This window comes from Rattus norvegicus, chromosome 2 (assembly GCF_021556685.1).
Source record: "Rattus norvegicus strain SHRSP/BbbUtx chromosome 2, alternate assembly SHRSP_T2T, whole genome shotgun sequence".
In the NCBI taxonomy this organism is placed as follows: Eukaryota; Metazoa; Chordata; class Mammalia; order Rodentia; family Muridae; genus Rattus; species Rattus norvegicus.
This window is the reverse complement of record NC_141535.1, coordinates 203,552,549-203,578,033: the sequence shown is the minus strand read 5'-3', so window position 1 is coordinate 203,578,033 and position 25,485 is coordinate 203,552,549. Positions and strand designations below refer to the sequence as shown.

Genomic DNA, 25,485 nt, shown 5'->3' with positions numbered 1-25,485 from the left:
GTTTAGACCATGCTGGCCTCAAAGCTACTGAGATTTATCTGTCTTTGCATCTTGAGAGCTGAGATGAAAGGTATGTGCCACCATGCCCAGCTTCTGCTTTATTTCTTATAGTGAAATCAAAGTGAGGTTTTCAAATGTAAAATTTAACTATTCCTTCAACACTCAATTTTAAGTGTTTTTGTTCATATGATCAAGGTTCCCTACAAACCTCTAAGGTTCACAAGGTCTGTATGAGTCATGCAATATTTTCATTTTTCTCCCCATCCAATGATTCCTCAAAGTGGAACTTTGATGTATTGTGTACTAACTGGCTCATATCCATCGAGCAAATTAGAAGAGAAGTAAAAGACACTCTAGTTCTATGGATTGCACATACGCATTTTGACTAATCTGTAAGGGATATTATTTCGGACCACCCTAGCTTAATCTCAACAAGAGTGTAGACTCTAATTTGGGTGCAAGGGATCAAGATCTCACCTATTGATTAGCGATGTGACTTTATCTACGGCAGTACCCTCACTCGTGAGGCGGTTAGAAGAGAACTTACATACATGTATAAGTATGCCTACACATTTTTAGGTATTTATTCACGAAGTAGCCAATTCTGTTTAATAAACAGTGCCAAGAACTTTCAGCCTGTATATGCCGACTGATGACGGCGTGTTCTCTTGCCTGTAGTGTCTAATCTTATGCTGAATACCTTAGTGTTTCACCACTCCTAAATGATAGGAACACACTTTACATTTCCCAAGAGTTCTCCATTTCACCAGCCAGATTCACTTCCTGAAAATCTGGATTAAGATCGCGGCGAGCAACAATCTTACAAGGTTCCTTCAGTACTTGGTCTCTGGAGCTACAGCCTCTTTGTTTCACAAGACTGACGTTTCTCGATTAGATTTCTGGCTTTCTAACATTGGTGTCTCTTTCAGTCTTTATGTTATTACAACGTCTCCTCAAACTTAAAGCGCGGCTCTAAAAGCTCTCTCTGCGGCAATCCGCGAACAGAAGCGCTGTTCTCCAGAAGGCCACTCTCGCGAGATCAACTCACGCGGGATTTCCGTACGTCCAGAATGCTTAGCGCGAAGCGGAAAATGACTTCGGCTCAGGCTCCGTGACTGCCAGAGTTTGGCCGGCAGCTTGTGCGGAAGGACTGTCTCCGGCTGGTTCTGCGTGGAAGATGGCGGTGCCCGAGCCGTCGATGCCACTGTCGCGAGGAGGCCCAGGTTCCGCTTCGCTCTCTCCTCCCCGAGGCGACCGCACCCTCCTCGTCCGGCACCTGCCGGCGGAGCTGACGGCTGAGGAGAAGGAGGACTTACTGAAGTACTTCGGGGCGCAGTCCGTGCGCGTCCTGTCAGATAAGGGACGCCTGGTAAGCGTGCGCAGCTAGCGGGGGGCGGGGCGGGCCACTGGGACCGTGAGAACCGGGAAGAGGCCGGCTCTCTGCGCGTGCGCAGCTTGCCTACCGGGGCAAGTAAACTTTGAGTTGCACCAAGAGCAGATAGATTAGAGACTGAGTTGCAGAGGGACGGTTTGCGCACCCACTCTCCTCGAATTCAAAATGAGCCTAACTTGGAGGTAATTTCCTTTAGATTCTTACAGATGTATGCAAGTTTTTTGGTTTTGTGGTTTTTTTTTTCTTCTTTCGAAGATCCTGAGTTGTAGAACAGGATAGACATGATAGCAAAAAATTGAGTGTAATAGACTTAATAGATTTTTGACAAATCATAAACATTTTCTGAAGTAATCTTTCAGGGAACGGTACTTTTAGAGTTTAAAGCCCTTGTGAGATGCTCAGTTGTTACTATTTTTTTTTTTTCTTTTCGAGAATGGTTGATTTTTCTGGTCACAAAGATAACGATTTTACAAGTATAGTGTACAAGATGTTGGCCTGTAAAAGAACCAGACTTCAGTGGGCTTAAAGTTTCAGGGCACTCTTAATTGTATAGTCAACAGTTTAGCAAGAAGAAAGACCTGTTTCCAAAAGAATATTCGTTTACTCAATCTAAATATACTAAGATCACCTGGGATCATATTGGACATAATTAGACTTCTAGTAAACAACTCAAACGTACCAGTAATATAATTCACTCACTTATTCATGATGTTTTTAAAAATAGGATTTAGATGAGAAATTGGACTTACTGCTGAAACAAACTATAAAAATAAGGTAAAAAGAGAATGCAACTTGAGGGGTAATTTCACAGTTAGTAAATACTTTTAAATTATCTTGTATAGAATAAACATTTAAGGTGTTTAAGTGTAATGAAAAAGGTATTCCATATGTATACATATTTTAAGATTGATCTTTTTTGGAAAGAGAAGATGCTTTAAGCTTTACTTTACTTTTAATTATGTACACTTGTGTATATTTAGGGGGTGTAGGAGTAGCCCTTGGAGGCTAGAGAGGTCTAGAGCTGGAGTTATAGGTGGTTGGTTATGAAATTGCTGGGCATGGATATTGGGACCCCAATGAGGTCCTTGGAAAGAGACCTACTGACTTTTATCACTGACCCATCTCTCTAGCTCCCAGGAGTAGAAATTTTTTTAAGTTGTGGTCTGTCGAACTCTTTGCTGCTATAAAATATATTATGTTTGTCCATGTTCATTTATTTTCAAAGGCAAGGCTTATGAGCTTTCAGGTCCAACAAGTCTGACCCTAGAAGAATCAGAACCACTAGATGAAACCAGTAATCACTTCAATAGTCTAAAATTTCCATCCTGTCTTTACCTATACTTTTATTACTATATCAAAATTGTTAAATGTTATATTTTATTAGACACTTGAATTATATTGAAAATCATATGTGCCTTGATTTTATTTCAGAAACATACAGCATTTGCTACTTTCCCCAATGAAAAAGCAGCTATAAAGGTATGTCTTTTTCTTTATTATTAAAGCTTTCAGAGATTTCTTGGGAATTTTAGGAAAAAAAGTGGGAAGTAATAATAAATTGTCATTTCTAAAAGCAAAATGATTTGTGTTCTAAGAGGCTTTCCAAAAGGACACAATTGGCTTCATAGATAATCAGAGCTTGTCTAGTGTTTAGATACTGAGACTTGAGAACCATAGATTATTAAGTAAGACAAGGATGGCTTCAAGTATAATTTTAAAAGAAATTCTGAAGAATATTAGATAAACGTCTGGTGATTATGGTTCACAAACTTTATTAGTTTTAAAAGGTATAAACCCAATAAATCATTTGTAAAAGCTATCACTTTTGAATTAGGCCTCAAATGAGTCATCGAATTTTGAGAAGAAAACAAGAAATTGAACTTTCATATTTAACAAACAATAGAATTGGCCATGAAATGTGATAAAGCAGTCAGAAGCTAAGAAGCAGTGGTAGAGATAGAACTGAAAGAGTGAGACTATGTTTAAGAGGAAGAGAGGTATTACTCTGATTTCATAGGTGTCCTAAAAGAACCTGGTAGTATTGAGAAGGCTAAAATATGCTCTGACTGATGAAAATGTATGACAGGGCTCATATTTACGTATTGGATGTGAAGTAGAGAAAAATTATAGATAGATTAGCTGTTTTAGAGGCAGAGGCAATATCAATCTGAAAAGGACAGTAAGAAAATCAAGGGAGAGAAGTACATGCATGCCTTGGAGTCTTGTTTTACAGAAATAATTTAGTGGAGTTCTCAAGGTCCTACGTCCAATCCCAGTAATACAAGAGTAAAGTTTATAGATCTTAGTGATAAAAGATTTGAGAACAAAAAATATTTCAGAAAGTGTTTTTGGTTTTTTTTTTCCCCAAAATTTCTTGTCTGCCACTTTCACACATGTGGAGGTTAGAGTACAGTAATTGGTTTCTTCTTCCACAGCATATGGCTCAGTCTTGGCAGCAAACACCTTTACCAGCTGAGTAGCTTAAATGAGAAATGAATATGAGAGTCTTTGCACAGGCATGTAATGAATTCCCGTGTTATCTGTTAATGTTGAGGTGTCGATGGAGTACTTCTATGGAAACGCTAAACATTTCAAGATATTCTCTAGAACTGAGCAAAGTTTCCTAGTATGGAAATGGCTATGGTGGGCCAAAGGAAAATTAACCAAGAGAAAATTTGGCTTGTTTTAAAAAAAGAAAGAAAAATGAATTGCAAAATGAAAAACATGTTACCTTGATACAAAAAATAATTCAGAGATTTTTGTCATGAGACATCCTGAGAAGTGAGCATAGTCTTACTAGTCAGGGTTAATCAGGGCTCACTTCTGAAACAGTCTCATAATGTCGTCCCGACTGCCCTGGAGCTCACTGTGTAGACCAGGCTTTCCATTGAACTCACAGAGATCTATCTACCTTGCCGCAGTCTCCACTGCTGCCTTCTGAGTTTTGGACTAAATGTGCCACTATACCCAGCTTACAGACTTTTCTTAAAACAGGCAAAAAGTAGAAATAACTCAAATCTTCATGAGGGAGGAATACCATAACTTATCTCAGTTAGCAGATCACAGTCAATTGTATACATTAAACATATAAATGATCTTCAGTCTAAGTGTGTCATGTATGACACATGTGAATGCCATGTTTAGACTTAGATGTTATCTCCATGGTATTTGACTATGATTGCAAAAATATAAAACATGAAAAGATGTAAATATCTGAATTCAGATACCAGCCATTTCAGATAAGAGATATTAAACTTGTTTGCATCCATATTTTGGACTGTAATTGACTGAATGATTTTATATTATTAGGGAGTATGGTGTCTGTACTTGAATGAAGCTATAAAACATAATTCCTTTCTTTATATGTCTAGAGCTGTGCTTCTCAATCTGTGGGTTACAAACCCTTTGGGGATCCAGTATCAGATAGCCTGCATATCAGATATTTACTTTTGATTCATAACAGTAGCAAAATTATGGTTATAAAGTAGCAACAAGATATTTTATGTTTGGGGTCATTATAACATGAAGAACTCTATTAAAGTATTTCAGCATTAGGAAGAACTACTGCCTTAGAGGGTAGCGAAAGAAGACGTGAGATGATAAAAGATGGGGTTTAGTAAATAAGTCTGAACTGCTGGATTTAGATAAATATACAGACTATTAATTTGTGATAACAGATGGCACAGTGGAACATACAGATGCAAATGCTAATGGTTGGAAGTGCACAGTTCACATTTAGTCTCCTCACTTGTCTCAAAGAAGAAAGCAAGGTATTCTAAGGGAATGGAAGAAGAGACTGGGAGGCTACATATCAGGAAAACATAAAACTTTTCTCTTAGAGACTAGCGCAATTTAGGTCAGCAGTGTGATATATAATTGTCTGGTGTCAGTAAGGGTCGCTTGAGATTTTTAAGGTTAGAATTTATTGGTAACCATAAGGTTTATTATTTTTGTTTTGTGAGGTTCAAGGAAATTAACAGAGAGTTGGAGTAAGTTAGTTTTCATTTTGCTAGAGTACTTTGATTAGTAATAATGGTAAAATAGCCTGAAATAAGACATAACTAAGGAAATTTAGTAAAAAAGCATAAATTATCTTTTAAGCTGAATAACAAGTGTTTTTCTTTTTGTTCTGTTTTTTTATATTATACTTTATATTGTTGTACCTAAAGGCATTGACAAGACTCCATCAGCTGAAACTTTTAGGTCATACTTTAGTTGTCGAATTTGCAAAAGAGCAAGATCGAGTTCATTCGTCATGTCCCGCCTCAAACGCAGAGAAAAAGAAAAGGTGTGTAGACATTCAGACTTCCTTACCATTTTGAAATAAGAGTGGTGTGTGTGTGTGTGTGTGTGTGTGTGTGTGTGTGTGTGTGTGTGTTTCAATGAAAATAGGACAAAAATGACAAAAGAAAATATGTTGTAAGCATAATAACATGTTTCTCTAGTATATTTAAAAAGTAAAGCAGTAGTTTTGCTTCTAGTTGTGCTGACAACTGAGCCTTGAAAATTGAACAAATTAAGTGAAAAAGAAGTGGGGTGGATGGCATTCTGCATGTGGTAGAAGGGCAACTGCAGGCTAATTAACCACTGTCCAGAGAGCATGGGGAAATAGTTCTTCATTTGGAATATTCACTAGTACACATTTCATTGCCTTTGAAGTGTTATCCCAAGCCTAAACATGAAATTCATTGGTTTCCTATCTGCCTTATATACATTTCCTGAAGGTAATTTCTGTAATATTTTCAGTGTGTTTGTTTTGTGATCTGTTACTTGAAGTTACCAAAAGAATTTTCTAATTAGTACTGTCTGTTGCCTCAGTTTCAGATTTCATAGCATTTCAGATTTCAACCTATAGTAATAACGCTCTATTAGAGATAATAACAAGTAGAAAATTGCAGCTTCTTTGATGGTGTTCTCACATTTAGACTCTGTATAATGTTTGGCTGTGGGTCTATGTACCTGTTCGAATCTGCTTTAGGAGGAAGCTCTCTGATGATGGCTGAGTAAGCCACTGTTGTATGAGACTAGCAGAATATCATTAGGAGTCATTTTAGTGATCCTTTTTTTTAGACCAGTAATAATTGTTTTTTTCCTAGGTGTTTGGGCTATCTAGTCTTCGGTTCTTGGTTACCCAGGCAGTGTCAGGCATGGGTTCCCTCTCGTGGAGTAGACCTTAAGTCAATCAGACACTGATTGGCTACTCCGACAGGTCCTGTGCCACCACTGCTGTAGCATATTTTTCAAGCAGGACAGATTGTAGGCCAAACGTTTTGTGGTTGGGTTTGTGTCCACATCTCTTTCGGTATCCTGCTGAGTATCTTCCCACACTAAAGACACTAGAATGTAGGGGTAAAGGCTCCATGTAGGCATCAGCTTGACTTTCCCTCCTTGTTCAGTGAGTTTTGTTCTTGGCAGTGAGACCCCACTGCCATTTTGTTAAGACTAATCCTTCATCTTAGCAACAGCCTGGGATGTTTGGGAATTGCCATGAGATTCCCGTGGCCAGCAATTCAATTGAGTGTAACCTCATCCTGCCACCGGAAGCCTTGACTGGCAACAAGAGATGGCAAGTTGAGATCCATGTCTCTGATTAGTAGGTACTACATTAGGATTGCCCTCATACATTCCAGGGAGTTGCCATTTTGCTAGGCACCTCTCAAGTGCCTCCAAGTCTAGCTGTTTCTCCCCCAACTCTGACTCCATTTCATCTTCCCTACAGCCTGATTCCCGTACTCTAGTCCCTTCCTGTCCCTCGTCTCATCAAATCCCTCTCCTCAGAACTTAGGAAATCACAAGGAAGAGGAGGCAAAAAGAGTTTTCAGAGCCAAGGGGAAGATAGAGGATACCAGGAGAAAAAAGCCTTTTGAATTGACTGAACAAGGTGTATACAGAAACTGAAGAAGCAGACACAGGCCTACATGGATCTGCACCAGGTCCTCTGTGTATATATTGTAGCTATTAACTTGGTATTTTTATAGGACTCCTGACTGAGAAAAAGGGTGTATCTGAGTCTTCTTGCTACTCTCTTCCTCCATTTGGGTTTCTGTGTCCAACTTAAGTATAAAGGTTTTTGCTTCATCTTACTATATTTTATTTTGTCATGTTTGGTTGTTATCTTTTAGAAGCCTGTTCTTTAAGTATGAGAAACAGAAGGATCCAGAAAGGAGGAGAGGTAGAGAGAAATTGGAAGTAAAAGGAGGTGAAACTAAAATGAGGATATAATATATAAGAAAGAAAATCATTTTCAGTAAAAGAGAAAATGAATAAATTAAAGAACAATTTTTTTTTTTACACTAACTGACCTCAAAGTGTAATAGGCAAAGTATGTTCATTATCCAGGCTCTTGACTGAATTACAGCATGCTAGCCTTTTAATGTAAGATCCAATCTTACTATAGTCAGAAATTTCACAGATGACGATGAAAGAGGTAAGGCCTTGCAAGTCTGGAATTTTGTGGGGGGACACATAAAAAAGTACCCTAAAACCCTTATGATGTAAGGTGTGTTTTAGTCTGTCGTGATCGTTTGGATTCTCACGTTCCTAAGTGTCAGGACTAAGTAGTTTACGGTTCTCCTCCTCAGCAGTACTTGTGTGACAAGTCCTTAAAGTCTTCTGTTTCTCTAATAAAATTGTTTTCTTAATGTCATGTTTGAGAAGATTTTTATTTTCTGTATACAGTTTCTCATTTTTTTTCAAATATCAGATCATCTGTGATTTTGTATGTTCTAGGTTGGATGACACTGTGGAAAATGATAAAGAGAAGAAAGAGCCTGATGTTTTAACAGTAGAAAATGGGATTGCACCAAATCACGGGTTTGTGTTTTTGTTATTTTTTTTTTTTACTTTGTTGCCATGTTTTTTTAATATGCATGTGTAATTTAATGTGTTGAATAAATGTTTTGAGGTATGAGGTTTTTTTCACTGATTTTAATAAAGATATGTCTGTTAAAGTGTTCAAGGATATAAGTGAACTGTGTTAAAAATGCTTTTGTATTCCTTAAGGTAATAGGAATATTAAGTAATAATATAAATATATGACTAATAAGTTATATTGCCAATTTTCTGTGTTAATAGATTATCTAAAATGAGTTATGGGTATGGAATTAGTAAAATGCAATAAGCATGTACCTTAATTCATTTTGTTTTTGTAGACTGACTTTTCCTCTAAATTCATGCCTCAAATACATGTATCCACCACCTTCAAGCACAATCCTTGCGAATATAGTAAATGCTCTGGCAAGTGTCCCTAAATTCTACGTCCAGGTATGCAGAATCAACTTTCACTTTTAGTATGAAGTTTATAATTTGATTCCTTAGATACTGTGCTGATATTCATATGTATTTATAACATTCGAAACAACTCATTCCAGACAGCCAATGTTCTATGTAATGTATTAAATGAAATGAACTGTTACATATTACTGTCAAGTAATAAAAGCTTCATAAATACTTTGTAAATGGATACTAATAGGGGTCTACATTAGGAAATGTAATATAATACAACTGTTACTTCAATGTAGTATTGACTTTCAGTAATCCTTAAAGAAAAGATAAGGTATGTTCATTAGCAAATGTTTGAAAAACTTAACAGAATGTTACTTCTCTGAACTATAAAGATATGTGGTATGCGTTTTCTTTATTTGTTTCATAACCTCACAGTAAAGAGGGACAGTTAACTATGTGAGAACATTTTCAGAGGTTTCACATTGCAAAGACATTATTCTCTAGTAATAGGCATTAAAATCAGTATTTGTAGAAATGACAATCTAGGATTAAGGTTAGTTTAAGAACTATTAAGGTCAGAGAGGGACTTTGGTTTTGCTCAGTAAATCACTGATTATGTTAACCACATTATGTTATATATGTGTTAATCATGACATTAATTCCATGTGACTTTTAAATATTTTACATTTTAAGGTGCTTCATCTTATGAATAAAATGAATTTGCCCACACCGTTTGGACCGATTACTGCACGACCTCCTATGGTAAAACTTCTTAGAATTTTCAGGAGCCATAGTTTTGTTCCCTGACCACTTATTTTTTTTCCCATAAGACTATGTTTACAAAGTTTGTAACAGCTTTGTATAGTAGACAACTGATAGCAAAGCTGAGGAGTGAAAGTGGAAGAGAGTCAGGTGGAAAGGAGATGCTTTCTTAATAAAGCCAAAATTTCTTCCAGCTTTTTGTCCTTTGGGGCCAAATATATTATCCTATAAATGTAAGATACATTTATTTGAGTTATCTAAATATTCCAGTGCTGTGGCTTTAATTCACATATATCTAACTTTACTTGGTAAGGATAAATAAATTTACAAAAAGTCTGTCAATAATTTGCATAGTAGATTGTCTGCTCTTGAAATTATTTCACCATGATACTGTATATATTTATAAATAATATTAGTGCAAAATTAGTTTGGCTTTTAAAATACAAATAAAAAGGAGTTTTCTTAGGTGTTGGCTACTATTCTGTTATATGAACTATTAGCTTCCTAATTTTTTATTGTAACACCACCGTAGTCTTATTGCTTAGTAATTTCTTAAGGTACTATTAGATAGTGTTAATACAGTAAGGTAGACTTTGACATAGCTGCTCCATTTCATAGAACAGGGAAGGAGGGATGTTTCATTCTTAAGGTCCAAGTTGTCTTCACTGTGTGCCTGTCCATGTGCAGATCAGATGAAAAAGGGAGGATCATGTACAGACTTTTAGACTCTTGTTGCCTGAGCTGAGTTACATGTTGAAATGCAAGGTATATTTGCAAGTATTGTGTAGTTAGAAAACAGTACTGTTGTTGTCTAGCAGTCTGCCCTCACACATATCCCCTGACGGTACACTGAGTTTATAAGAGAAAAATGAGAATCAAGCATTAATGTGAAATGAGATTCTGTTGATGAAAATCAAGAATTCATACAAGATAGTCTGTCTATTCTGTGCATGTCATTGGTTTCCATAGTGCTGTTTTGTTCTTTTCCATAGTATGAGGACTATGTGCAGTTGCATGCACCCCTTCCACCTACATCACCTCAACCGCCTGAGGAGCCTCCCTTACCAGACGAGGATGAGGATTTATCTAGTAAAGAATCAGAATACGAAAGCAGTGATGAGGAGGACCGACAGAGGTTTGCAATCCAACATAGCCATTTTTGTTCTAGGAATAAGGATGTGGAAAAAGTGTGTTCTTCCTATATTTCACATATAATTATTCAAAATTCAGAGTGCATTAAAATGCATTTCAAACCTCCCTCTGATCTTAAGGATATACAATAGCTCAGTGGATACTGAAAATATAGATCTTCATCGGATTATGGCAACGTGGTATTGTGTGAGAAGGTGACAGGATAGCGTCTGTTCTGGTTGTGTTACTACTGTAGTGCAATAAAAGAACCACTGCTATTGAATAAAACAGGTCGAAGCACAAAAAAAATATAGATCTTCAGAAAATTTTTTGGGTAAAGCAATTTTTAAATTGATAATCTTTGTATTACAGAGTATATTAGAACTTCATTGCTTATGGTTCTTTATTTGTTATTTGCTTATAAATTTTTTCTAGCTCCAAAATTACTTGTTTTTTTCTTTAAAAGAAATTTATTTTTTTCTAAATTGGATTGTTTCTTTACAGTGGCCTGTTGTGTTTATAAAGTGTTTTGTAGATATGAATATAAAGAGTGTCCTGAAAATTTTAGTCATTGGACACATAGGCTCACAAATGAGATATAAAGTAGCCAGTTGTTATACTGAAGTGCTTGGGGATTAACTTATAATAATAAAAAGTGTATTTTGGTTTATGATTTGGGAGGGTACCTGCTATGTCCCCATTTTGTTAGGTCTGTGGATAGTCCATGTGACAAATCATACCACAGCATAAACTACTCATTTTACAGCTATAAAACCAAAAGGCAAATGAAGAAATCTTGTTCCCACAGTCTCTTCTATGTAACCCATGGTGCTCACCAGGTTCTACCTTCCTTGTAATCAAGCTTTTCAAAAAATAGGACATGGGGAGATAGTTCATGTCCTAATTATAGCACTTATATCCCAACTTCTTGTTATAACTTACACATTCGTTACATGTATCATATTTTACTAATGGTATACTTATGTTTTGTGTTTTTCACACTTTGGTTTTATTGCTGGTTATTACATTCAAATGGTTTTCATTTAAATGCAGTCTAGTGATGCTAAAAAAAAAAGCGCCTAGCTTTTTAGCCACACCCTCCTCTCTATTTTTTGGTGTTTGTATATTTATTTAATTTTCAAGTTTCACAAATGAAATCCTAAAAGAGTTATTTCAATTGCTAGTTATTTTTAATTGCTCCTCTGTGAAAGATACCAAAATACCTACACAGGATTCATTATAAACATTAACTGTTCAGAACCATAATGGAGGAAAGTTGCACATTGGATACCAGTTGAAAGCAACTTTAGTATTTGGAATTTTTTTCCTTAAGTAGCCACTTTGTTCATATAACGTTTTATTAGCAATAAGTATGTCCAGAACAAGTATGTATTGCACAAATAAAAATATGTAAGAATAAATGTTCTGTTCAAAGAAATACTTTGTTCTGTTTAGTAATTAAAATAAAACCCCAAAATAATACAGTATATTTTGTATCTCCTGTTCAGTTGTATATCATTTTATTTGGCTAGTTAATAATTCATAATGAGATTTTTAAAAAAATTGATAACATAATTAGGTGAATTTTTTAAAAATAGGATTTAAATGGTCTAGGTTAATTTAGAAAGTGAATTTGGTCAAACTGATAATGTTTATTGTTGACCTTAAAGTTCTTATTAGTTTTAAATACATATTGTGTATTAGCAGGATAAGCCATATTCTAGAATGTCAATTCTTGCTTATTTTCCTTAACATAGAATGAACAAACTGATGGAGCTAGCAAATTTTCAGCCCAAAAGACCCAAAACAGTAAAGCCACGCCACGTCAGAAAAAAACGGAAAATAAAGGACATGTTGACTGTACCTTCACCAGCTTCCCAAAGGTGATTTTGTTTATAGTTATGAGATGAAGTTGTCTGTTTGTGCCATGTTTGCCTAACTCAGATTATTCTTCCATGTGTCAGTTGGTAGTTTACCTTGGGGACCTCTGGGTTATTGTTTGCCGAACTAGTAAGTTCTCCCAATTCTCTTTGTTTAGCCACATTTGACAATACTCAGCTTTCATCGCTCTTTAACATCATTTTGCTGATTAGACATATTTAGTACTTCTTACTAGTGATTGTAATTTTAATTTCACTTAACTTTTCTGTTACATTAAAATGTAACAAATTGCATTTTAATAGAAAGAATCTGATGTATAAATTATAACAGCTTACCCTCTTCTGTCTTGACATTACAGTCCTATGCTTTTAATCCCTTAGCTGTCCTGAGCAGCAGACAGATTGTAAGCGATGGATTTTAGTAGCCACATTACACAGTAAAAATGAGCAAGTTAACACAACAATGATAATTATTTCATTAGTTAAACTCAAAATAGTATTTCATCATGCAATCTGTATAAAGATGTTATTGAGCACTTACAGAAATTCACTAATTACATGTAGCTAATGACTACTAAGTTGGCTGCTGGTGTCACAGTATATAATATAAACTGTATTAAAAAACTGCCAGATGATGTGGTGTATACCTGTAATCATAGCACTTGGGAGAGGAATGCAGAATGATTACAAGTTCAAAGTGATTCTCTGCAGCGTACAGCGAGTTTAAGCCTGACTCAAATTGACTGGTAAGATAGTTTTCTGGGTAAAGTTTCTGGAAACCAAGGGTGATGTCTTGATTTTGATCCTAAATATCCACAGGGTGGAAGGAAAGACTTGTTATCCACAGTTTTTCTTCCGAGTTAATCATGTACTCCACCACACATGTAAAATAAATGTCAACAAATAAAAATACTGTTTATACTGACTGAACAAGTGTACCCCTGCTGTCTAAAATCAGTAGATAAGTCCTAAGTTTTTCATTTACAAAATGACTTTAAACTTTGAACCTCCTTTAACCTCTGCTTTCCTCATCTGTAAATTAGGTGTTTAATAGTACCACTGCTAAACTGTTAAGGTTTTTGACCTACTAAGTCTAGTTAGTATATGTAGTGCCTAAAATACAGAGAATGTTCCATAGTGGCAGCCTTTTAAATTAAAGAAAATATGAAATAATGGTCTTAGAATTTTATTTTAAATTATAAACTTACATTGTGATTGTTTGTAAATATTAGTTTGCATCCTGTGCTGTTACCTTCGGATGTATTTGACCAACCACAACCTGTAGGTAATAAAAAAATCGAATTCAATATATCGACCAACGTGCCTGCAGCATTAAACAAAGATTTGGAGACAGAACAAAATAATGAGGAAAAAAATTCTGGTAAGAACATTTTAGTTATTTTATATTGTAACAATTTTTTTATGCTCATATAAATTTTATCTAAGTGTCAGCTTTATTTAAAGTATGAAGTTACAGACTGAGAGTGTAACTCAGCTGGTAGAGAACTTGTATGGAGCTCTGGGTGCCCCCCAGGACTTCATAAACTGAGCATGCTAAGGCAGACTTGTAAATCCAGTGCCTTGTAATGGAAGGCAGGAGACTCAGAAATTCAGGTACATACTTGGCTAGTAGTTGGAAGACAACCCAGGTTAAATAAGACTAAAGTGTGAAAAAAATTTCTTTTTCAAAAATTAAAGTAAATTATATGGCTAGGTGAATCTTAATATCATAGATAATTAGTCTATTTTTAGCTGTTACCTAAATAAAACTTAGGTTAAATGGAAAGATTGTCATTGTTGCTTTTTATTTTCTGATATTTTGAGATAGGATCCTCTGTCCCAAAACTGTATTAAACACATATGGTCCTCCTTTCCCCAGTGCTAAAATCAAGGGTATGCACCAACATTTCTGACTTCTTGTTATTTTTTGCTGGTGGTCATGTATACATGATATTTAGGAGTTTTGCTGATTTAAATGCTTATAATAATAGTATTTCTTATATTAACAACTATTCATTTTCTGATTCTTAAGATATTCTATCATTTTATTAACACAATTGTATTATCTTAAGGAAATAAGTCTTGATACTATCCTGGAGTTGTCAGTTTACACACACACATACACACATGCACACACATGCACACATGTGTGCACACATGTGCACATACATTTTACCTAAAACTCAAAGGAGTAAAACATTTTAATGCTTATTGAAACTCCTAATTTGTTAGTAACAGTGGTATTCTTCACTTAAAAAAATGTATTTTTATTTTTTAATTACATGTGTGAGTGTATTTGAAGGCAGATGGATGGTTGAGTGAAGATGTGTGCCTGCTGAGTGCAGTTGCCTGCTGAGGCCAGAATAGGGCACGAGACTCCTGGAGCAAGTGGTATAAGGCTTGTGAGCCACCTGCACAGCATACTGGGAATAGAGTCTGACCCTTTGCAAGAGCTGTATTTGCTTTAAACTACTGAGCCATCTATCTAGCCCCACAGTGACATCCTTTAAATATATGTTTCAGAATTAATAGATGCTATTTGAAATTTAATTGCAAAATACATATAGTAAAAATTTAAAAAGTTACTATTCTATATTCTTTTTTCTTCAAATATGACTAATTTGTAATAGTCTTTGTTAATGTTATTCTAGCCTTTATGATCTGAGATTTATGTTTGTAACAGAATAACTTACATAGCTTTGAAAAAGGATATATTTGGGTCACAGTTTTAGAAGGTTAACCCTTTTACTTTGGGGCCAGTGAAAGAGAAAACTGACTACTTCAAAATATCCAGGAAGCAAAGACAGTTTGAGGTATTAAGAGGTGAGTATCCCAAAACTCCAAGATCATATGAGAAGACTTCCCACTGGACCTTTCTGTTAAAGTGTTAACCCACCTCACATTATTGCCATGCCAGAGATACAAGACTTTAATATAAGGACACATAGGAGGCATTCCAAATTTAAAATACTTCATCTTGCATATATAAAAGCATTTTTATTTCTTGCTAGAGTTTATTACATAACAAGTTATATCGACAGCCTTCAGAGTTTACAGGCTAGTGAGAATAGCTTATTGGTTTAGAACAAAACCCATATAAACCCTTTATTGCTGTTATAGTCCATAGTATAATCGTATCACTAATTGTAGCTCTTAGACTTGGAAGTTCTTCTTAAAGTAAAGATTTATGTTACCTGTGAGTGTGTATGCTGGTCCGTATAAGTATATGCTCATGTATGGGGTTGTACTCTGAGGCCAGAAAAAGGCATCTGGTGCCCTCTTCTGTCACTTTCAACAGGTTCTCATTTTTGGTATTAGCAAGGATATGGTTGCATGGATCCAAGCTGTAGTCTGCATGGTTCTGGAACAAGCACTCATAACCACTGAGCAGTCTCCACCTAGCATCAATTCTTTTTAATTTGTTAGTGTAAATACTAGAATATATTTCTAGTTACTTGTTTGATTGCTTTTGTAAATAAAGAGTTCTAATAAGGATTGTGTAATGTAATAAGTGAACTTTATTTACCTGTTTCTTTTTTTTTTTTGCCCTTTGCATTAGCTTTATTTCTACTTTCTTTTCTCATTTCGTGTCTAGTCACTGTATGTTAATATATTTTTACTATTAATAAATTTATCATATCTATGGGATATAGTTTTATGGTTCTTTGAATAAAATATTTTATGTTTATGGAAGGTAGTCTGTCATCCCAGAGTTTGCTTTTTAGAGGATTTCATCATATTTTTGCAATTTAATGTTGCTATTTAAAGTAAAAAGTTAACTTAAAAATAGCTAATTTCCTAAATATGAAATAATTGTCCATGAGGGATGAACATTACTACTTACTTTTCTTGGAGTGGTGTCAAGGTAAATAGAACTGTTTTGTTCATTTCAGCTTAACATCCTTGACACAAGTCTTAATTTTTGTTGAAGGGAGTAAGATTATTTTAAGTATTGTGATAAAGTATTATGCAGTTCTCATTGTAGATTATCTTGAATGACTTTGATTTATAGTATTAGTAATTTTATAATTCCAATAATTGTACGTTTATTTTAACTTGTTATTGTTACTGTTTTAAAAATGGGAAGGTTAAACAATCAATTGCTATATACCAATATACATAGTCTTATCTAACATCGAATATTTTCTTCAGATTCCTGTTGATACATCAAACTGAAGATGCTAAAACTTAATGCATTTTCTTTCCTATTTGCCCCCTAACTAGCACTACAGAACAAGCATTTGGCACCTTAGCTTTTGTCTGTAGCTGCCTTTGTGCTGCAGTAACAGAACTGAATAGTCAAAGCCTTGGCCCGCAAAACTATACAACACTATTCTTCAGACATTTATAGGAAAGATGGTCCTGTTTCTGTTCTGAGACAACAACAAACACTAAAAATGACCAAATGGTACTTTAGTGAATATAAAACGGGGAAAGAAATCTAAATTATGTTTTGAAGCAAGAGCTATTTTCATTTGTTTTGTTTTTCTTTTTTAATGACTGATATTAATGTTAAACTCTTAGATTCACCAGACACTGGCCTTGATGATTCAAATACAGGATTTGGAAAACTCTTCCCCAAACCTAATGTGAACATCACAGAAGAGATTAAAGAGGACTCTGATGAAATGCCCTCACAGTTTATTTCTAGAAGAGAGTTGGAAAAGGGTCGTATTTCCAGAGAAGGTAATGTAATGACATAAACCAATACATACTTCATCTTACATTTTGTGTCTTATTTCCATTCTTCATGCTTTTTGAAGTGAGGAATTTTTATGGGTCATTTCCATTAAGATAGACATGTTAATATCTCCAGTTTGTTTGTTGACACTTCTTTCTTAGAAACTCATATCTTACACTGGGGAAGTTCCTTACCATGTAGTACAGTCAATATTGGGTAATCAGTAAGTTCCATGAGTTTGGAATTACTTAAGTTGACAAATCATTATCATATAATCTAAAATAGATACAAGGTGACTATTAAATTTCAGTGATTAGAAATCTGAATTTAGGATATTATATCTCAGCATTATTCTTTATTTAACTTTAGAAAAAGTTATATAAAATTTTAATCATTTTCTTTCTATATGACAAAGTATCAGGACCTAGGCAACAAATGAAAGAGTCACTTAACTGGGCTCATGTTTTCAGAGCATTAGAATCTATGGTGGCAGAGCAAAGACCTCATGGCAGGAATAACTGAGAACTCATATCTTGATCCATAATCTGTAGGAAGGGAGAGCACACTAGGAATGGGTCAAGTCTTTTGAAACCTCAAAGGCTGCTCAGTGATATACTTTGTCCAAAGTTATAACTCCTAATCCTTCTCAAACAATTCTAACAAATGGGGACCAAGTATTCAAACATATGGGTTCAAACCAACACACCACTAAATGATTTTTTTTAATTTCAGTATTTATAAAAAAAATTAGTTATTTTTCGTTGTGTTACGAATACCTTTCTCCACAATAATGGGAATCAGCCTCCAATTAATATCTTCACATATAAAATCTAGTTTCCCAAAGCAGATTTCTGGCAGTAAATAGGAGGAACTATAAAGGACTTTAGAGACTTTGTCTATTGATTTTGAGTGCATCATTCCTACATTTGAATATGAAAGTAGCTAATGATTTGGGAATGCATTTTATTTATTTACTCATTCATTCATTCATTCATTCATTCATTCATTCATTCACTTTCCATCCCATTCACTGCCCTCTTCCAATTCACCCCCTCACACAATCCTCCTGTGTCTCCTCCCATTCTAGCATTTCAAGTTTCTTGGAGGCTAGGCACCTCCTCTCCCCCTGAGACCAGACAAGGCAGCCCAGCTAGAAGAACATACCCCATATACAGGCTACAGCTTTTTGAGATAGTTCCCATTCAGTTGTTTGGAGATCAAACTGCTCATCTGCTGACATGTACGTGAGGCAAGCTCTAGCCCATGTATGTCCTTTGATTGGTGGTTAAGTCTCTTACAACCCCTAGAGTCCAGGTTTGTTGATTCTGTTGGTCTCCCTGTGGAGTTCCTTTCTCCTTAGAGGCTGCAATCCTTCCTCCTGTTATTCCGTAAGAGTTCCCAAGCTCCGTCCACTCTTTGGCTGTGGGTATCTGCCTATGTCTGAGTCAACTGCTGAGTGGGACCTTTCAGAGGACAGACAACCTAGGCTCCTATCTGCAAGCATAACAGTATCGTTAATAGTGTCGGAGATTGGTGCTTGTCCATGGGATGGGTCTCAAGTTGTGTTGGGTTTTGGTTGGCCATTCCTACAGTCTCTATCCTATCCCAATACCTGCATTTCTTGTAGACAGGATAAGTTTTGGGTGGATAGTTTTGTGGGTAGGTTGCTATTCTTGTTGCTCCACTAGGATTTCTGCCTGGCCATAGGAGGCAGCCTCCCTAGTCCATATTGCCAATGTGTGAGTCTCATTGATTCTTGGACCCTTTCTCTATCCTGGGTTTCCATCTCTTCCTGGAGTTCCCCTTCCCCGCCCCCATCAGTTGAAAATTTCCATTCATTCTCATGGACATCCAGCTATCCTCCCTACCCCTCTATACTATACCCTAAACTTCTACCCCCAATTCCCCTCTTGATCTAGCAGAATAATTATATAAGTGGTTATCATATATTTATGATAAAGTGACTCTTCTCAAAGAATTGTCTACTGTTAACATTTTTATAAAGCTTTATTTTTGCCATTTTAGCAGTTACAATAGACTGTTAGGATTTTGCTTAAAGAATTACTAAAATGATTTTAATTTTATATTTTTGTCTTGTTTTGTTTTTAAAAAGAAATGGAAACTCTTTCAGTTTTCAGAAGTTATGAACCTGGTGAGCCAAACTGCAGAATTTATGTCAAGAATTTAGCTAGACATGTTCAGGAAAAGGTGAGGTGAGATTTGATTTTCTTCTTTACTTGTCCCACTAGTTTGTTTTCTGATTTCTCTCTCTCTTTTTTTCTTTTGTTTTTTTAAATTTCTAATTCTAGGACCTTAAATTTATCTTTGGGAGATATGTCGACTTCTCTTCAGAAACACAGCGGATCATGTAAGTAGTAGTTCCAGTCTCATTGTGTCTATCTGTTGAAATTCATCATGTCTTGTCGTGCTTGATTTCCTCGTTAGTGCTCAAACCTACGTGGTAAGTCATCTGTTCTCTTACACAAAAGTCCTTTTAGAAGGGATAGACAAATTGTATATCAATGAGCAAATAAAATTTTTAACATTTCAAATTAGATGATATTTGCTAGTTCAGTTTTTCCTACTATGAAAGTGATATAAAGTGTATATTAAGAAATGTTTCTGGTTATATTCTTTTAAATCCTTATTTATAAATCCATCTTTCCTACTAAGTTTTGTCCCAAAGCCTTTGACACTTAAGCATTAGTACTCAACATTTACATTGCCTGAGAACTACTTGGAGAGCTTGGTTAGATGGTTTTCTTGGCCCATCTCCAGATAGGTTTTCTAGTTGTCTCAGGCCTCACGGATTTGCATTTCTAACTAGTGACTTTGGCCGTGTAATATTATTTTAATTTTAAGTAAAACCAATACTTTTACCATCTTACCTGCCTTGTGTCTTTTTGGATATAATTTTGTTCGCATGTACAACTACATACAAGGTATATACTGTAAAGGTTATATTTTCAGTATTACTTTGCTCATATTTACAATTTGAGATGAAGGAAAAATTCCATTTAGGCAAAGGTTATAGATTCTGAAATGATTGTTATCTCTGAAACTAGTAACTATACTTTAAAAAAAATTCACTTCATATTTACTTGGTTTATGCATATGTGTGTGTGTATGCGTTTGTGTATATGTGTATGACATACACAACATATAGGTGGGTCATTACTCTGTGGTGTACACCAGTATGTGTTCAACATACGCCCTTCTTTTTTTGCATTTGTTATGCTCTTTTGTTTGAGAAAAGGTTTTTATTGGTCTAATAGTTGGCAAGTTGGCTTGTCAGGCTGGCCAGTAAGTCAGGGGCCATATGTTTCTGTTGCTCTAGTTTTGTAATTATGAGCATATCAACCATGCCTGGCTCCTTTTTTTCTTTGCTTTTGTTTCTTTTTTTTTTTTTTTTTAAATGAGTGTTTAAAGGGTCCTTTTGTGATCAAAGCAAGCACTTTTTCAGTTGAGCTGTTACTTAACCTTATCATTCGATAGTATCTCTTTTCTATTTTTTGGTTTTTTATATTTGATCGTATTTTCATTGTAACTTACAATTTTTTTATAAATAACCCTTAAAAAGTTCCTTTCAAAAATGTTTATATATAAATATATTGTAGAATAAATAATAAGATATTGGGAGAATAAACTAGGAATAACATGTGACTTAGGCCCTATGCTTGGAAGAGTCATTCTCTCTCTAGGTACCATTAATAAAATGTTGGCTTTGAATATTTGATAAGTCCCCTACTCTAAAATGTCTGTAAATGTTTATAATAATATAAAGCCAATTATGTAAATCTATTACTTGGTTCCTTTTAGCCTTCTATTTACATATTTATTTTTAAATCACTTGAGTATAGTATTGAACTCATTATAAGGTATGTATAAAAACGATAACTAAAAATTTTGCTGGGCAGTGGTTATACAAGCCTTGAATCGCAGCAGTGAAGAGGCAGAGGCAGGTCTGATTTACAAAGTGAGATCCTGGACAGCCAGGGCTACACAGAGAAAATCAAAAACAAAACCGAAAAACCTGAAGCAAACAAAGGAACAAAAACAATTTTAGCTTGCTAAAAGAACAAAGTAAGATATTACTTATATCTCTGCTAGTGGTATAATTTTAAAATTTTAATCATGACATAAATTGTTACTTGTTAAGACCAATACAAAATAGAATTTTCAAATATCTAATTCTAATGTTGAATACTTCTGGTGTTACTTTGAAATAGCAAAATTTTGGCTTGTTATGGCTTTTGATACATGATTTTAAAATGAGCTTTATATCAGAATTACTCTATTTTTACTTTTTTTTACTTCTAGGTTTGATATTCGCTTAATGAAAGAAGGACGCATGAAGGGACAAGCTTTTGTAGGACTTCCAAATGAAAAAGCAGCAGCCAAAGCCTTGAAAGAAGCTAATGGCTATGTTCTATTCGGGAAGCCCATGGTGGTTGTATCCTTTAAACCAGTCCATCCTAAAACTCTATGCTTTTTACCACCTACAGTACCAAAAATTGTTCAAGCTTGGCTTGTTACTTAACAGTTAAACATGCCTTAGCTCAGGTGACAAACTTAATCATTACTTGAAAGTAATGTAACTTTAGCAATGTAAAGTGACGTCCAGCTAAGTTTATACATTTATTCAGCTCTAAATTATTTCCTTATGTTAAATTCAAGGCATACTATCTAGAAATGTACTTGGGAGTCACTAGAAGAGATTTCAGTGTAGTTTAATAAACTCACATCTTTACTTTGGTATTTCAGTGACCAAGATAGATCATTGCATAACTTTCTTGTAGTAATAAATTCAGGTTTTAGATTAGAAATGCAAAGGTATGGATGAGAAAAGTGACAGGTATAAGGAAAGACAGATAGTTTCTATTTTTTTCAAATTGTGAAAATCATGTGAGAGTTAGTGAAAATAATTTTTAAGACTTCTATATTAGATATTAGTTCTGGATATTATTAATTCTTGCATATTAGACCTTGATTATCTTTTTAAAAGATCACTTATCTGTTCATTATGGAGGCCTTAATGTTAACATATTAGCAGTTTGCTCGATCTGCCAGACCAAAACATGATTCTAAAGAAGGAAAACGGAAGTGATACAGACAATAAAGGTAAGTGTGGATAAGACATTCAGTAATAAGACATTTTCTTAGAGTAAATGTAAGGAAATATAAAAATAATACAGGTTACTAATTCAGATATTTTATGAGTTTTTAAGAAAATTTCTGTATACTATTCATTCTCATTAACGTCAAAATTATAACTAGCTTAAAGTAAGCTGTGTGTAACATTTTTTTAGGATTTTATAAAGAATATTGGTCATTATTTTATGTTTTCTGCACAATGATGTTTTTAATATCTAATCTGTGTTGTAATCACTTGGAGAACTGATAAGAACAGATTGCTGACCCTTCCCTTCAAGAGTTTCTGAGTCAGTAATTCTGAGGTGGGTGACCAGTAATCCCATTTATCCTGTCAGTAAGGGATTTGTCATGCAGTAATTGCAAGTATTGCAAGGAACAGTATCTGGCAGGCCAGAGCTGGCTGAGTATCCTGGCACCTGACCAGTCATCCAGTCATTGAGATCACAGGGTAACACTGGGGTGTTTTGTCCAAGGTGCACATTTTCAGAACTGAAGCAAACAGTTACTAAAGTACTGTGTATTTCATCCCATATATTATTAACATTTTTACAAAAATATGATTCTGAAGTATTTTTGTTTAAAACAGGTAGTTTTGGTACTTAAGTGAATGAATGATTTTAAATAGTGGAATTGAATAATATTTTAAATTATTAACTTGGTACTTTGAAAAAAATCAGACAAAAGAATAGTTTCTGAATATTTGGGGGGTGGAGGATAGTTAGAGATAATTTACTTTTAGTTATTCTACTCTTAGAGTCTGAAGAACACAAAAATCATTAGTCAAAATTGCTATTTAGCTGGAAAACACCTATTAAAATAGAAATATTTGCTTACCATTTAATCTTTGTAAGTTTCTTGGAATGTTTAAGTTTACTGTCAAGAGACTCAGATGTCTCAAAATGTTATACAGAAAAAAAGAATGAAGAATTTCAGTCTGTATTTTAGTAAATTGTTTATAAATCTGTTGCTAAAGATTAGAAAAAAATAAACCACATTCTGCTGTTCTTCCTTAGAAGCATTCCTGCGTAAATACTGCTGTAGCACTGTCATACAAGCGTATCCTTTCTTGTCGTATCCTTTTGGAGCAGTGGCTTTGTTTTCTTTCATTTTGTTTTCTAGAAATGTTTGGTCTACCTTCTATCCTTTATCCAGATTAAGTATTTTTTTACTTTATTTAAATGAAACATTTGTCAAATAGTTTTGTTTCCTGGACAAATATTTTCTGTATTTTAAATTCCATGGTTAATTTTCTATGCTATCATATAAGTCAATGAGTTTTTACCAGGGAAAGTTAGTGAATCAGGTCACTTATTATATACAATTGCTTGACCACGGAATATGGTAATATTTCTTATATATGTTAATTTCTTCAACCTAATTCAGGAACATGCTTCCTGTTTTGTGTTATCCCATTTAGGTGTTGTTCTAGTTTCATTTTTGTGGCTGGGACAAATACCCTGACAAAAAGTGACTTAGTGAAGAAGAAGGGAATTATTTGCTTTTCAATTTATAGTTCATTGTTGTAGAGAAGTCAAGGCATGAATCTAAAGTGTAATATCCACAGTCAAGAGCAGAGAGAATAAAGCTATAGCTTGCCTAGTGTAAGCTAGCTTCACAGTCCCCTTTCCTAAGCAATGGTGCTACCCACAATTGGTTGGATATTACATCGGTGAACAGTCAAGACTATGTTATGTGCTCATACCAACATAGTCTAGATAGTGCTTTATTAAGACTTTTCCCAGGTAATCTAATATGTCAAGTTGATAATTAAAACTGCCTAGCGCAGTTGTTCTGTATAACATATAAGTTTTGACTGGGAAATGATCTTTTTCTTATAATAATAAATATATTGAAAATTAAGATTTGAAAAAAAAAAAGAAAGAAAAAGAAAAAGAGAAAGAGAAAAACCCTTAAGATACATCAAGGTTGGTTGTATGCCTTTCACAAGTAGGATTTCCTTTACTCTTTGTCTTTTCAAAACAAAAAAAACTCCAAAAACAAAATTTAAACACACGTGAAGAGAACAGAGAAGACATGTTTATCTACTTATATAGTTAGTAAATTATCTTCTAGAAATAAGAACAATGATTCCAGGCTATATGACAAGAATCTCCCAGAATAGCCAGTCTCAAATTCTGCACATTTAAATTCTGATAATTTTAAAATATATGATAATGCATTATCCATTGATGTTTAATGTCTTAGAGTTTGATTCTACTATATTAATATAGAGAGAACCAGCAGGAAGATAGTGTATGTACAAATGTTTCTATCTCAGAGCTAATAAATCAGAATCACTTCAATAATGTCTTGTACTTGAAAGTTTTCCTTAGTAATAGAAAGGACCACTGACAAATTTGGATTTTTTTTTTTAGGAAAATAAAAATCCTCAAAATTTTGTGGCAAGTGTTGCTATGCTATTATAAGTGCTTTAAAACTACTCACAATTCTGTTGTCATCCTAAGAGTAGAAGCTTTCTAAAATTGATATTGCAGTCTCTTCATATTCACAATTGAAATATTTTAGTTTTTAGTATTAAAAGTAGCCTTTCTTACATATATCTTATGCTGACATGATTCACTAATTTTCTACATATAAATATTTGGGCTTAATTAACTAATTTATTATAATTATTTTTAATGGATCTTTATGGTGTTTTAGGTTCCTTCTGAATTCTGTATCTTTCAAGTACTGTGGAGCATTGAGAGAAGAAATTGGCCGTCTGGACAATGGAACTGTGCGTAACAACTTTGGAAACATTAAAATATTACATATCTTCAAATTAGTGCTTGGAAATGTATTGTACTGGCCTATTGCATATATAATAAATTATTTTTTTCTCAACATTGTCCATAATTTTTCATTACTTGGTTTATATATCTAAGAAAGTGTAGTGTAACTTAATAAATATGAACTTTTAATAATTTTATGGTTCTATGTACATTTTTCTTTATGATACTTATACTTTAATTTCTATTCTTACCTATATACAGATATAGGTACTTTAAATATTTTTTTCATCTTTATTAACTTGAGTATTTCTTATTTACATTTCGATTGTTATTCTCCTTCCCTATTTCGCGACCAACATCCCCCTAACCCTTCTCCCTCCCCTTCTGTATGGGTGTTACCCTCCCCATCCTCCCCCCATTACCACCCTATCCCCCAACAATCTCGTTAAACATATTTTTATTTAGTTAATTATTTTATGAATAATTTTAATTTTTATTGACTACCGCCTGCTCTTTTGATAGTGGAAG

At 34.4% G+C, this 25,485-nt stretch overlaps 1 protein-coding gene and 1 long non-coding RNA gene across 8 annotated transcripts in view; one reads left to right on the top strand and one right to left on the bottom strand.

Annotated features, from left to right (window-relative positions):
* The window catches only part of LOC134485951 (uncharacterized), a 165,360-nt gene extending 151,691 nt beyond the window's left edge, over nt 1-13,669 (bottom strand). Inside the window, exons 1-2 of one of the 2 annotated variants that reach the window (XR_015672463.1) lie at nt 13,599-13,669; nt 561-1,888 (exon numbers count right to left, since the gene is read on the bottom strand). This is a non-coding gene — a long non-coding RNA (uncharacterized LOC134485951). Of the gene's footprint in view, nt 1-560; nt 1,889-13,598 lie in introns of those variants that run through there. The other variant, XR_015672462.1, reaches the window with a different exon arrangement.
* Nucleotides 1,121-25,069, top strand: Rnpc3 (RNA-binding region (RNP1, RRM) containing 3). 6 transcript variants are annotated; one of them, XR_015669659.1, is made up of 16 exons: nt 1,121-1,369; nt 2,825-2,872; nt 5,563-5,681; nt 8,123-8,206; nt 8,545-8,656; nt 9,311-9,379; nt 10,372-10,514; nt 12,268-12,393; nt 13,623-13,771; nt 16,915-17,076; nt 19,185-19,279; nt 19,381-19,439; nt 21,392-21,524; nt 22,122-22,192; nt 23,239-24,150; nt 24,887-25,069. XR_015669659.1 is itself a non-coding variant. In XM_087634674.1 (15 exons), exons 4-14 carry the CDS (start codon nt 8,034-8,036, stop codon nt 22,176-22,178), a joined length of 1,278 nt encoding a protein of 425 aa, XP_087490800.1. In that variant the 5' UTR covers nt 1,121-1,369; nt 2,825-2,872; nt 5,563-5,681; nt 7,172-8,033; the 3' UTR covers nt 22,179-22,192; nt 24,887-25,069.
* The last annotated feature ends 416 nt before the right edge of the window (nt 25,070-25,485 follow it).